This window comes from Simochromis diagramma, unplaced genomic scaffold (genome assembly GCF_900408965.1).
Source record: "Simochromis diagramma unplaced genomic scaffold, fSimDia1.1 OVJJ01000603.1, whole genome shotgun sequence".
Lineage (NCBI taxonomy): Eukaryota > Metazoa > Chordata > Actinopteri > Cichliformes > Cichlidae > Simochromis > Simochromis diagramma.
This window is the reverse complement of record NW_024387414.1, coordinates 1,749,143-1,761,988: the sequence shown is the minus strand read 5'-3', so window position 1 is coordinate 1,761,988 and position 12,846 is coordinate 1,749,143. Positions and strand designations below refer to the sequence as shown.

At 49.7% G+C, this 12,846-nt stretch overlaps 1 protein-coding gene across 1 annotated transcript in view; it reads right to left on the bottom strand.

Annotated features, from left to right (window-relative positions):
- Window positions 1–12,846, bottom strand: part of efl1 (elongation factor like GTPase 1) — a 73,094-nt gene that overhangs the window by 48,245 nt on the left and 12,003 nt on the right. Inside the window, exons 12-14 of the mRNA XM_040011496.1 lie at window positions 8,524–8,654; window positions 7,577–7,740; window positions 6,890–7,025 (exon numbers count right to left, since the gene is read on the bottom strand). Of these exons, the coding sequence (XP_039867430.1) occupies window positions 6,890–7,025; window positions 7,577–7,740; window positions 8,524–8,654 (431 nt within the window). The remainder of the gene's footprint in view (window positions 1–6,889; window positions 7,026–7,576; window positions 7,741–8,523; window positions 8,655–12,846) is intronic.

The following is a 12,846-nucleotide window of genomic DNA, read 5'->3' as shown; positions in this document are numbered from 1 at the left end:
TTCTGCACGTGACCAGCAGCCAGTCTGTGGCGCTGCGCTGTGCAAACTGACCGTTTCCATGATGTCCTGGTTCTCTCCCTGTTGTCCAGCTCAGGACGGCTTCATTTGATGAAAATGTTTTCATATCATTTCATTTGTGAATTGAGAAGCACAACGTGAAGCTGTCTGCCTCACACGAGTCAGCTGAAGTCGCACTCTGTGTGGAAACTGCATGCAGCGCGTGGGCTGCATCTCATAAAGGATCTGGCAATCCGAGCAGCATCAGATAAACACATAAAACACATGGCTGTGCAAATAAGCACCAGGAGAGGAAAGCAGAAATGACTCTGACACGAGCAGGTGTGATTGCAAACTGCAGGTGGGCCCAGTGGGCGTGGCCATCGCCGTGTTATTAGTTTCCTTCTTTCTTTATGAAACGCAGCCTCTCCAACACAAGGTCACACATAAATAAGCAGTGATCTTATGGGACTGCACCAGTGTTTGTGACATGAATAACTAAACAGAAGACGTTTATATAATAAGAACAAAGCCATAATCATCAGAAGTGTTTTACCCAGAAGTCTGATGAACGCCAAGAAATCCTCCTAAATCACTTTGCTCTGTTTAAGACGAGCTGAATCAGACTCCACGCTGTGATCGTTTATGTGAGCGCGGCATGAAAATGTGAGCTGCAGGCAGATTTGATGTGGTTAATCTCTGCGAGACAACGTTTTCTAGTTAGCCTCCTGCAGGAGCTGTTAGCATGTGACAGAAGGAGAGAGATCCTGGAGTAACTGACATCAGCCACCGAAGACAAGACGGCAACAAAGGAAAGCGGTCGATACTCATCGCTGTTAAAGTGGACCTCCTCTCCTGCTTCATGCATGTCTGTGCATCCATTATCTCTGTGAACTTTACAGGGTTGGAGGGAGTGACAGGTGACACTGGGTGAACACGTGCTGCCTACTTCGAATCACCTGGATCAAGGATGTCACGCAAACTCCACAAACAGGAAGTTCAATCTTCAGTGAGGTGATGATGCTCGCCGCCATGTTTGTGCCTGCAGTGTTTCCACCTCCGTGCTGCACCACATGTTCACCAGCTTTGCACAAAGACACGGTGGCAGGTAATAATTCTCTCCGGCTCACGCGACACACAGAGAGCTTCAGCACGTGCAGAACTTCTGTGGCAACCGCTCGTCCTATTAAACTAACACAGAAGTGCATGTGTGCTAATCCACTGCAAACATTTTGAGCCAGCTGAGACACAGAAAGGATCAACTGACCAAACCCCTCTATAAACAACAACCCTGCAGTGAAACCTGACGCTCACCTGGAGAGGAAAGCCTCCCGAGGCTGCCCGAGGACGCGAGGGGAGGGGGCGGGGGTTAAAACTGAACTGAGCTGAAGCATGATGGGAGGCCTTCATTTCCTGAGGCTGCTGTTTCCAACAGCTGGCAGGAAATAAGGAGGGAAGGCAGCACAATGCTGCGCACACAGCACAGCAGCTGCCTTTCCTTTATCTTTCTGCTTTCTGTTACTCATTTAAAACAGTCGTGATTTTTTTTTGGGGGGGGGGGGCACACAGACACACACACAAAGACAAACACAGCGTTTTGTCCTGCAGCCTGTGCAGCGTGCCATCATGTGGTTAACTGGAAAATGATGTTTTCCACATCAAATGCTGCTTTTGTGTGTGTGTGTGTGTGTGTGTGTGTGTGGATGTGCATGTGTGTGTGCACATACGTGTGTGCATGTGCACGTATGTGTGTGTGCATGTGCGCATGTGTGTGTGCATGTGCATGTGCGTGCGTGTGTGCACGTACGTGTGTGCACGTGCGTGTGTGCGTGTGTGTGTGCGTGTGTGTGCATGTACGTGTGTGTGTGTGTGCGTGTGGGGGGGGCGTGCGTGGGCGTGCGTGCATGTACGTGTGTGTGTGCATGTGTGTGTGTGTGTGTGGGGGGCGTGCGTGGGCGTGCGTGCACGTGTGTGTGTGTGTGTGTGTGTGTGTGCGCCTGCACGTGTGTGTCCTTCTCCAATTACTTGCTCCAGCCGTCAGATAATAATGGGGGTTTAATCAAGGCCAAGCCTGGTGGGGTTTACACACATTGGTGCGCCGCTGGCAACTTCCTCCCTGCCCGCGGTCCAGTAACAGGACAGGAATGATGGCTCCCACATGGCCCGAACACTCACAGAGAGACAGTATGTTTTCATAGATCTGAGAAGAACAGAAATTGTTTCCACCCTGCCTGCCACCGCTTCAACTTTCTGCTTAGTCATCAGGCTTCTCAGAAGAACGCACCGAGATCCCTGAAGACACGAGCTGTGTCCGATTTCAGCGTTACTAACATCACGGTTACAAAGAAAACAGACAATCTCTTCCCTCGGGAGGTTGAACACCCAGCAGCTCTCTGCCGCTTTCTCCGAGCGCTGCCCGGGACAGACGAGAAGGCTGGAGGTGTTTCAGAGAGGTGGGGGTCAAAGGGCAAAGAAACAAACTTATCTTAATCCTGACAGCAAACAACTTTTACACAACTCGAGTTTACAGGACGCGTTCAGCTGTTTCACTGTAGCAGCCTCAGAGGGGCTGAATACGAAAGTGTGAAAAAATCATTTTCACCAGTGTGATCACTGGAAAAATAATCCCCTTTACTGGGATATAACAGGACACTGTGGGTGTTTTTGTTCTGTGCTCAATGTTTCCTTCAAGACTGAAAAACTCGGCGCCGTCAGCAGGAACGAGCTTCCTCCATCTCTATCAAATGTTTCCTTACTTTCAACACAAGGAAAAAAAGAAGTGGAAGAACCCGAAAGAGAGAAACTGGAGAGAATCCACGCGTCGAACAAACGACAGACGCAACAGGTTTGTGCAGAGAAAGCACCGTCATGCAAGAAAAGTGTAGAAGTGTGAAGACTACGATCCACGATGACAACCGAGCACTGCAGGGCCAGTGCGACCCAACGCGCTCAGCAATCTGTCGCTCGACAGCGCCGATCCGTCGCAGCAAACGTCAAAGTTATTCTAGTCAGAAGTTGCAACATCCATCACTGATGTTTGCCTCCCGCGCCTGCTGCAGCGCTCGAGGCTCTTCAAGCAGCACGACTCACTCACACCAGCGCTTCCTACCCAACGCTCGCAGTCCAATCGACACATCGGAGCGCAACCAGGGCTTCAAGCAACCGCCAACCTAGTGGGTGCCCTGCTCCGCCTCCGGGGCTACGGCCACCCCGAGCAAAACAAAAGCAATGATCTCAACGATGTGTCGTGAGCATCGCCCGCTCATCCAGCCTGTGCCACCAGAGCTGCAGTCACATCTGCTCCAAGTTTAAAACATCACCTCTGAGCGCCGAGCCAGGAAATATGAGCGAGTGATTGATGATCACCAGAAATCATTACCAAACGAAAAACCAGCAGCTGGAGGGAACACGCAGAGCTGCAGCAGGACAAACCGTGGAAGTGAAGAAAGACTTGTTCTTATTTTATTGCTGTGATTTACCTTCAGTCACAGCAGAGTGAGGAAGTGATAGACCAATCCTAACAACTATTTGGGCCACCGGTGTTGGCAGTGAGTCTTTTGCAGCTGTCACACTCATCTTTGCAGATTTGTTGTAGTTCAGCCACTTTGGAGGGTTTTTGAGCACAAACTGCTCTTTAAGGTCGTGCCACAGCATCTCAGTCGGCTTCAGGTCAGGACCGGGCCTCTCCGAACTTCATCCTGTTTTCCTTCAGCCGCTCAGACGTGGACCCGCTGGTCTGTGTTGGATCATTAACTCGCTGCAGCACAAATACAGACCACAGCCTGAGACGAGCGGATATCTGTTTTTTAAAAAGAACAAAATATTCACAATAACAAGTAAACATGAACCTTTGTCAGCCTGTGAAGTCTGCCTGGGAGCTCAGTCTGACGGATCTGCTCTGCAGGCATCCAAATATGATATTAGCAAACGTCTTATCAAATTATTAGACCACAAATATTTTACAAAGCAGTCAAAAACTTGTTTTACACTAAAATATTGTTTTTTATCCAGGAAATAACCTGAGCCGACTTCTCTGAGACGCCTGAAATTATTCCAGCAGAACATTCAACCAGTAAACTCATAATGCTCATCACTGCTAATCTAATAATAATAATAATAATAATAATAATAATAATAATAAGATTTACTGTTTTTAAAGAAAGATAAAAATAAAGAATGACTGTAACCCTCACACTGGGTGGTCTAATAAAGCACAGGGCTCGCTACATTAAGGTAAACGTTTCATCATTTTGTTCACGCAGTGTGTGTCAGTAAAGCTTTTAAACCGTTGGACAGACTGATCTGCTGTCACAGCAACAACAAACATCTGTCAGTCCAACTCAGGTTTAACTAATCCAGAGTCTGAAACAGTCCCGGATCATTACGGCCCATCTGTGAGGCGTCAAAGCTGCACGAGGAGACGAGCTGCGACGTCCATTGAAGGGCAGATGGGCTTATTGATAACTTCCTTCGCTGATGCCAACTGATGGCGGCGCGTCGATATCCTAATGCACGCCTGCTTCATTATTCATGACAGCCTCACAAGAGGATTTCACACAGGTCCCACCTGCACCCAGAGCAGCGTCCAGCAGCAATAATGTGAGTCAGATCGATGCTGCACCGGGGACCGCGCTGAACGCAGCGCACACGCTTAAAGTGCAGCAGACGTCTGCACAGCGGACACAGATTTGAAGATTCAGAGTCACGTGAAAAAGTCACGATCCAGCGGCTGGAGATCCTGGTTCAGCAGCAGTGACCTGCACCGATGTTTCTGTGGGTCTGTCTCATCTCTGTGGAGGAACTTTGCTCCTCTCTTCTTCACAGCGATGCTTCAGCTCCTTCAGGTTTGCAGCACTGGTTCATGCACAGCTCTCTGAAGGCTCAGCCGCTCAGCCTCAACTGTAACTCTGACACCAAAACCACATTTGGTTCTCAAAAATGCCTTCAGGACCAGGATTTTGGTCCCCACAAAGATATGAATACACACACACACACACACACACACACACACAGCAATAAGGTGACATGATCAGAAAAAGAAATTCAACAGTTTGCACCACAGACCAAAGCTGGACTCACAAATCGCTCTGAGCCTGTCATAAAGCGATCAGATAAATATGCTAAATGCATTTTAACGACATCGTGCATGCAGGAGTGCCCCTGGGGAAAAATGCAAATATGTCTTTTTGTGGAGTTGTGTGTATAATCTTGGTGCACAGACACTTTTAATACTCGCCCAGCATTCAGTCACGTGTCAGGACGCAGCGATGCTTTCACATCAGCCACGGTAGAAAAATCTGTGCCAGCAAAAACATTCGTTTATAATAAACACGATTTGTACCTGAAGAATTTGACCCCGAGCCCATCGTCCAGAGAGTCCAAGCTGCTTTTTGGCAACTTGACCAGAAATGACTCATAAAGAGCCCACGCAGCCCCCCCCCAGCATCCACAGTAATGTGTGTCTGAATGTTTAAATGAAAAAGGTCACTGATGAACATGTTTGCAGTACAGACACAAAGCCAGCAGACAGCGGCGTCCACGGAGATCACAGAGGCAGATCGATAACGCGCATACAAGCGCGTGCGTCAGACGAGCACGCGTACGGGCATCAGCTGAATCGAAGGAAGGCGGTGCGTGGAAAAAGCAGGAGTTCTCACAGAAACTTGGAGGGGAGCGAGCTTTAAAGCCGTGATGTGGGAATCTGGGTTTGAGTCAGAATTTAGGTCACAAGTTTGAGGAGTGAGGTATGCAGAGGAGAAACACATGTCGGGCTGCGAAGCACTGCAGCGTCCCCGAGTCTCTGCTTCTAAGTGACAAACACACTCCTGCAGCTCCCATTGCTGACAAATGATCCGTGAAGCTATCAGCTGACCAACACTGACAGCTTCACCCACAGGCCCTGTTACAGAACCTGCAGTCCCCCTGGTGTCCAGCAGGGGGCGACTCCTCTGCTTGATCGAACAGGAGACTATAAGAAAATGAGCGTCACGCTCAGCTGATCCCTGATTTCAGTCTCGCGATGACTTCGCTGGTTTCATCACAGGACGGTCACAGAGCTCCGTTCAAACCTTAAACCTACAGAACGACCTCAGAACTCTGCGTCTGCAAACACGCCGTCTCTTTGTGATAACATGATAATTAATGTACACAGAAATTCACATTTACAGTTTACAGCAGGCGTGCGACTTCACTGCGCTCACACGAGCACTCCCAGCTCGCTCTGACTCCGAGTCAGTGGTGTTTGTTTGGAGACAGGTTGCTTCCCACCACCTCGGCCTCTGGCCAATCAGATGCTCACTGCAACTACTTCAGCATCAGCCATTAAAGCGTCTCGTGTGGGGGCGCCCACACAGAACAAATGAAAGCTTGATCAGTCAAACCTGAAAGAAGGAGCCCGTCGTGTACTTACCTGCTCTCGCTCGCCTCTACCACAGCTTCTGTGCTTCACAACGATTTCCCTACTATGATCCATGATTGATACAGTGAATAAAATCATCTCTGCACTTTCAGCTCAGTGTGAGAGGCACACGAAGGATTCGAAGCTCTGTGATTGGCTGTTTCTGAATAGCTCTTTGTGAGTCACTGATTCATTTCTATACACACTCTGGTACCTCTGCCCCTTTTTGTTAAATCAAACAGCTTTGTATTGTAACACTTCTGTTCATCATGACTCAGGAGTGATTCAGTCCCTTTCGGTACCACAAACCCAACGACATCAAAGGGAAAACTCGACGACGTCTACCTCAGAGAAAGCCCCAAACGCTCCCGCAGGTCGGCCATTAATCCAACTTTATTAACGAGAACCTCGTGTGTGTCAGGCGGCTTAGAGCCCAGCACGCCACCGAACAACAGCTGCAGCGAGGCGACGACAAAAACAAAGAGACAGATTTACCGAGGACATTTCCGGCGGGGACTTCCTGCAGCTCTTCTAGCTCTCTGCCCATCAGCAGGTAGAGGTTTTCCATGGAGCAACGGGACAGGTGAGGAACCCCAGACACGTCGTCCGAAGCGCTGCATCCCTCCGGCAGCTGACAGAGGGGAGACGAGAGCATCGTTACTGAGACTCACAGGGGAGAGAAACTTAGGGTACTCACATGATTCCTGCAAAGCACACAGGAAGCAGTGCATTGAACAGCTTTAGGATTTATAATGTGTTTTACACCAGCTGCAGTTCCACTATGATCCACTAGAGGCTCCAGCAGGGCGCTGTCCCCATAGACTCCCATGTTAAAACTTCACGGTCCTCACGGTGACACAGAGTCGTTCACAGTTTGCTGTTAAGACATTAAAAGCTCGAGTCGCTGTTCACTCAATGCTAACCAGCTATTCCTCTGTGAGGCTGAAGATAAACGATGAACACATGAGGCCGAGCGGAGGAACCTGCCGTCGGTCACAGGGACGTGGATTCTCCTGAGGATCTGCGTCGCTCGCACTACCTGTCAGCCTGCATCACATCAGCTGTGCTGGGAGGAAGTGTGCGAACACAAAACTGAAGCGAAGGCGGGATCGAAGCAGCTACAGCAGCGGGACGAGACGGTCCAACGTCCCACAAGCTGCAGCAGGCGAGCGGGGGGCTTACCGTGCTCAGGCTCTGGGCGGGGTCGTACTTCGGTCCCAGCACGAATACTCTCTGTCCTTTCCTGACCACCCCGCTGTAGACACGAGCAAACGCCACGAAGGTCTCCTTCGCCTCCTCTTCCTCCTCTGGCTTCGAGTCTTTCAGCGTCAGGTTCTCCATGTTCGCTGAGAGAGAAACGAGATCAGATCTTGTACGCTGCAGATTTATGGTGACAGCGTGGCGGACATGTTTTCAGCTTGTGAGTCTTTGTTTGTGTGTCTGCACTGAAACCACTGAAGCACCTCTGAGTTTCTGCATCTGTCTGACAGATTCTGGCGACTTGATGGTGTCGCAACTGTGCAAAACGCCACTTCACAGGTGAGCATCTGGGTCTATTTAGATTGTTAAGCCTGTAAATCTCCATTTTTATCTGGAACTTGACTGATGACAGGTTCGGCTAAGAAGTCACTAAACCTGGAGCTTGTGTGAGAACATTTTCATCCCCAGGGCAGATTGCTGCTACTTCCCTTCATTGGTTAAATCCAGAATTCAAAATCCTGACAGTTTCCAGTTTCCTTGTACTAAGTGCGACTTTGCAGTGACGATTGTTAAAGAGTTATCTTATCTTAGCTGTGGGCGGAGCTGCAGAAACGTTGAATGGATCCAGATTTGGACCAACGCTGCACACTCACAGATACACGGCTCACGCTGCTCTCGTGCTCCACGTGAGGCCAAACGGCTTTGTGCTCCACCCACCCATGCTGTAGTTCCTGCTGCAGCGTGTCTCTGACTACATTTTGCTACGGTGACACACACAGACTCACAAACTGAAAGCCACGCGTCACAGTAACACAACGGGAACGAGTCTTCCTGCTCTCGCTCACCTTTGTCCCCTCGGAGCATCAGCTGTGTTCAGACACATTAATAAAGATGAAAGCGAGTGAAACGAGTCACTGAGACGAGCTCACCTGTGCAGAGTCCTGCAGGTGACACGCTCTCAGAGTGGGAGGGCTCTCGGTGGCTCTCTGCTGCCATCCTGTCAGCGTGTCGCCGTCTCGCCTGCTCCCTGCGCTCGGCGATCTCCTCCTGAGTCAGAGGCCTGAACACAAGAGTCCATCAGAGCTGGAGACGCTCCACTACGTCACTATATGTTTAAATGTTTCATTTTACTCCACCCCATTGCTGAGTCGCACCTCCGCAGCACAGCTCTTTGCACATTTTTCTAAGCTTTGCATGCAACACTCACGCTCTGCATCAACTCTGGGTTTGTGCTCAAAGACACTTCAGCGCGCAGGCTGGACTCGAACCACCAACCTTGCAAACGGTAAACGATATGCTCTACCTCGCCCGAAACATAAGGAGAAAGCCTTCTGCGTCTGTAAATGATTTATAAAGGATGATGATTATTTACTGTAATACATGTGGAATAATCCTGAACCAAGACAACTGTCTGTCCCCAAATATATGCTTTAAAAACTCCACTGGACGTTTGGACTGATGCGGGACCGTGCAGGGTGAGATCCGGGAACAGGAATCTAAAAGTGTCTTCCTTCTCTCACCCCAACCAATCACAGCAGATGGCCCCGCCCCTCCCTGAGCCTGGTTCTGGTTCCTGTTTCTTCCTGTTAAAAGGGAGTTTTTCCTTCCCACTGTCACCAAAGTGCTGCTCATAGGGGGTCATATGATTGTTGGGTTTTCTCTGTATGTATTACTGTAGGGTCGACCTTACAGTATGAAGCGTCTTGAGGCGACTGTTGCTGTGATTTGCTGTGTAAATAAAACTGAATTGAATTAAACTGGCATCATCGGAGACGCTGATGATTCCAACCCATCCTCTCAGATCCCAGCACCTAAACTTATGCAAACGACTTCTCTCTTAAGCCGCCGCGGCCTTCGTGTGCTGGATCGTTGCTGAGAGGATCCACAGTTTCCAACCCCGAAGGCAACGAGTCGCTCCTGACGCTCCCGCCTGCACACAACCCACTTCCCAGAACTGAAAATCAAGGTGAAGGATTAGGATCAGGCGTGCTCTGCAGCCGAGCTAGAAGCCGGTCAGAGGTGCAGCAGGAGATGATCCTGAACAGGTTTTTGATGTTTATGGATCGGTTCTGGGAGCAGGTCTGAGAGGCAGCATCGGGGCTCCTGTCAGCACCTGAAACCTTCTGTTCAGAAACAGACTTCAAATTCCTCCGATAGGAGAGTTTAAGCTGTAAAAACAGAACATAATTATCCCTGCATTAGTTTTCCTGCATGACCCGTGTGTGTGCGTGTGTGTGCACGCTGTGCGGTTGGCGTGTTAGCCCGTGTATGCATGTGCATGCCCTCTTCAAAAAGACCACAGTGACTATAGCAACACAGCTGCTCACAATAGGCCCGAGTGACGGCATGCAGCACAGAGTTCAGCTCCGTGATGACAAACCACTTTAAACAGCCCATAATTTGCCCCTGACAACAGCGGCAGCCCTGCAGACTCACTGAGACTGATTGCACCTCTCTTTAGCATAACTTGGATATAAACGGGGCCGCGGCCCGAATTCAGGATTGTAGCAGGAAACCACAAAAGAGCCGGCCCCACTGGAAGACGGCCCGGCCGTAAGAACAAATGGGCTCAGGGTGACTTTCAGTTTAAAGCCGCACGAGTCAGCTTCGCATTATTTCCCCCGATAAGGACAAAGCAGCCAACAGATGTTTAAGCGGAGGTTTTCCCTTTAATGCCGCGTTTACATCAAACGCTGAAATAAACACAGCTGTGCACCGCCTTACGGACTTCATCACTTTTCCACAGGAGGTCAAATCAGTCGCTCACTGGTAATAATGGGAACGCCAGGACCGGGGCTCTGGCCCCGCCTGCTGCGGTTATGAAGTAATGGCTTCCAAACACTGAGGCTGGCTGATCGCGACCACGAGCAGACCTTTTCCCATTGTGAAGACGGAGGAAAAAAGCGTGCTGGAAAATTAAACAATGTATTGATATTAAATCTGTCTGCAAAGCACACTTCACCGCTTTTTACTGCTGAAGGATTTTTATTGGAGATGTCTTCTACTCTGGCTCCAGCGAACGCAAATGAAACTCGGTGGCGACTCTGATGATATCTGCTCTGACATTTGCATGAAAGCTGCATAGTGAGTAAGTTAAAGGCTAAATAAAGCTCAGAGCCCGCTGTTTAGCTGGATGGAGGATTTAGACGAGCAAATGGTAAATGGCCTGTATTTGTATAGCGCTTTACTTAGTCCCTAAGAACCCAAAGCGCTTTACACATCCAGTCATCCACCCGTTCACACACACATTCACACACAGCCGTCCTGGGGCGCACTGACAGAGGCGAGGCTGCCGGACACTGGCGCCACCGGGCCCTCTGACCACCACCAGTAGGCAAGGACACAACGACCGAGACTGTCCAAGCCGGGGCTCGAACCGGCAACCTTTCGATTACAAGACAAACTCCCAACTCTAGAGCCACGATCGCCCCAATTGTTAAGATATGTTAAGACCGAGGGCCTCAGCAGACCCCTCTCACTGAGGTTTAAAGAAGCGCCTGGACTGGGACTTGGGTTCGTTTGTTTAGCGGGTTTTATAATCCTCGATGTCAAAGCAAAGCAGTTCACAAAGTCCATATGCAGTCAAATGAATAGATTTGCACTTCTGAGACTTCACAGGCTTCTTTCTGCTGCTCCACAGCAGGAGAGCATCCACCACATGTCCTTAACTACATCCGTGACCCGGCACAGTCCCTGCATATCAGGGGTGTCCAACTCCAGGCCCGGAGGGCCGGTGTCCTGCAGGTTTAGATGTGTCCTTGATCCAACACAGCTGATGGAAATGGCTAAATGACTTCCTCAACATGTCCTGAAGTTCTCCAGACGCCTGGTAATGAACTAATCACGTGATTCAGGTGTGCTGACCCAGGTGAGATCTACAGCGTTTCCACTGCTACCCCGGGCCTCGACCAATCCTTGGCAGAAATCTGATCCGGCACAGATTTTATGCCGACTGCCCCTGCCATGGACTCCCCATATATACACTGCAGGGTTTTTCTCAACAGCAACCACGGCGTAGAAAGCTCTTGTGGCAGGAAGTTGTGACAGTAAACTTGAGTTTTCTTTGTCCACAGTTAAAGAGCCACAAAGCGTGAGCGGTCAGGTCGGATCAGATCATGCGAGTCCAGATATTCTGACCCTGATCAGACCTGCTGCGCAGCACTGTTTGTCTTTTTTAATGAACATGACTTTCAGCCATCACTGATTGGACTAGCACGCAGTGGCTCGCAGCGAATCTGCTGAGGTACGATGACAGGACGTGATGTCACAGCTCTTTGGGAAAAAGCTGCAGCTCATGTCCGACATGTGAGACTTTCTCTTACTGGTGTTGCAAAGAGTCGAAATAGGAAGAAATTTAACAAATTCATCGACTTTTATGCATAAAAACATGTCAGGAATCTTTATCATTTTAGTGTCTGCACCGTCACCGGTGTCGTTCCAGTTGCAACAGCAGCCGCATGGCAGACTTACGCATTTCACATTTCATGCATGCAGCATTTGAGAAAAAGAACCGTGAGCTTTGGGCGCGCTGCAGGTCACGCCCTCGCTATGTCGCCATGTCTGTGCACATTGTTAGCCAGTAGTGACGCTTTTTTCAGCATTTATTAACAATTTTTACCAGATTCTCAGCGGCTCGTTGCACCTGAGCTCTGCGCCCGTCCCTCGCACCTGACACTAAACAAGGTGAAGCCACCGAGCCGTCTCTGCCTCTGCTCTGTGTTGTAAATGCTTCTGTCCAATCGCAGTCCTGAGTTTCACAGAAGCGAGCGGGTTGGCCACTGGGACCTCGAGATGAGCAAAAAGACGCGCGGGTGCGACGGGGGATCGTTGTCCTCGCTCTGAGTGCGTCAGTACCTGTTGAGACGCGCGTCTCCACTTTGAGGGAAGCGCTGTGTGCGAATTACACAAGTGGCAGCGCAGCAGCGACTCCGTTAATGATTTAAAGCTGCCGCCTCAGTCAGGATCCAACAATAATTAATGTTAAGGGTTTTTACAGGTACGCCTTTAATGAGTTATCAGACGCTTTTTTCACTCGCCGGAGTCGACCGCTCGAGGTCGTTTCCCTTACAGATGAATTCTTTTCCTGCAGTCCTGGATGAACATGAATCGTCAGCGGCCCTCAGTCATCAGGGCTGCGATGTGCCGATAATTCACAGTAACTGCTTCTATTTTTATTTGGCATAAAGTAACGTGTCGTAGTCTGAGAGTCAGACGCCTCAGTCGTTTGTTTTCCGTGTTTCAGAACTTTTCGT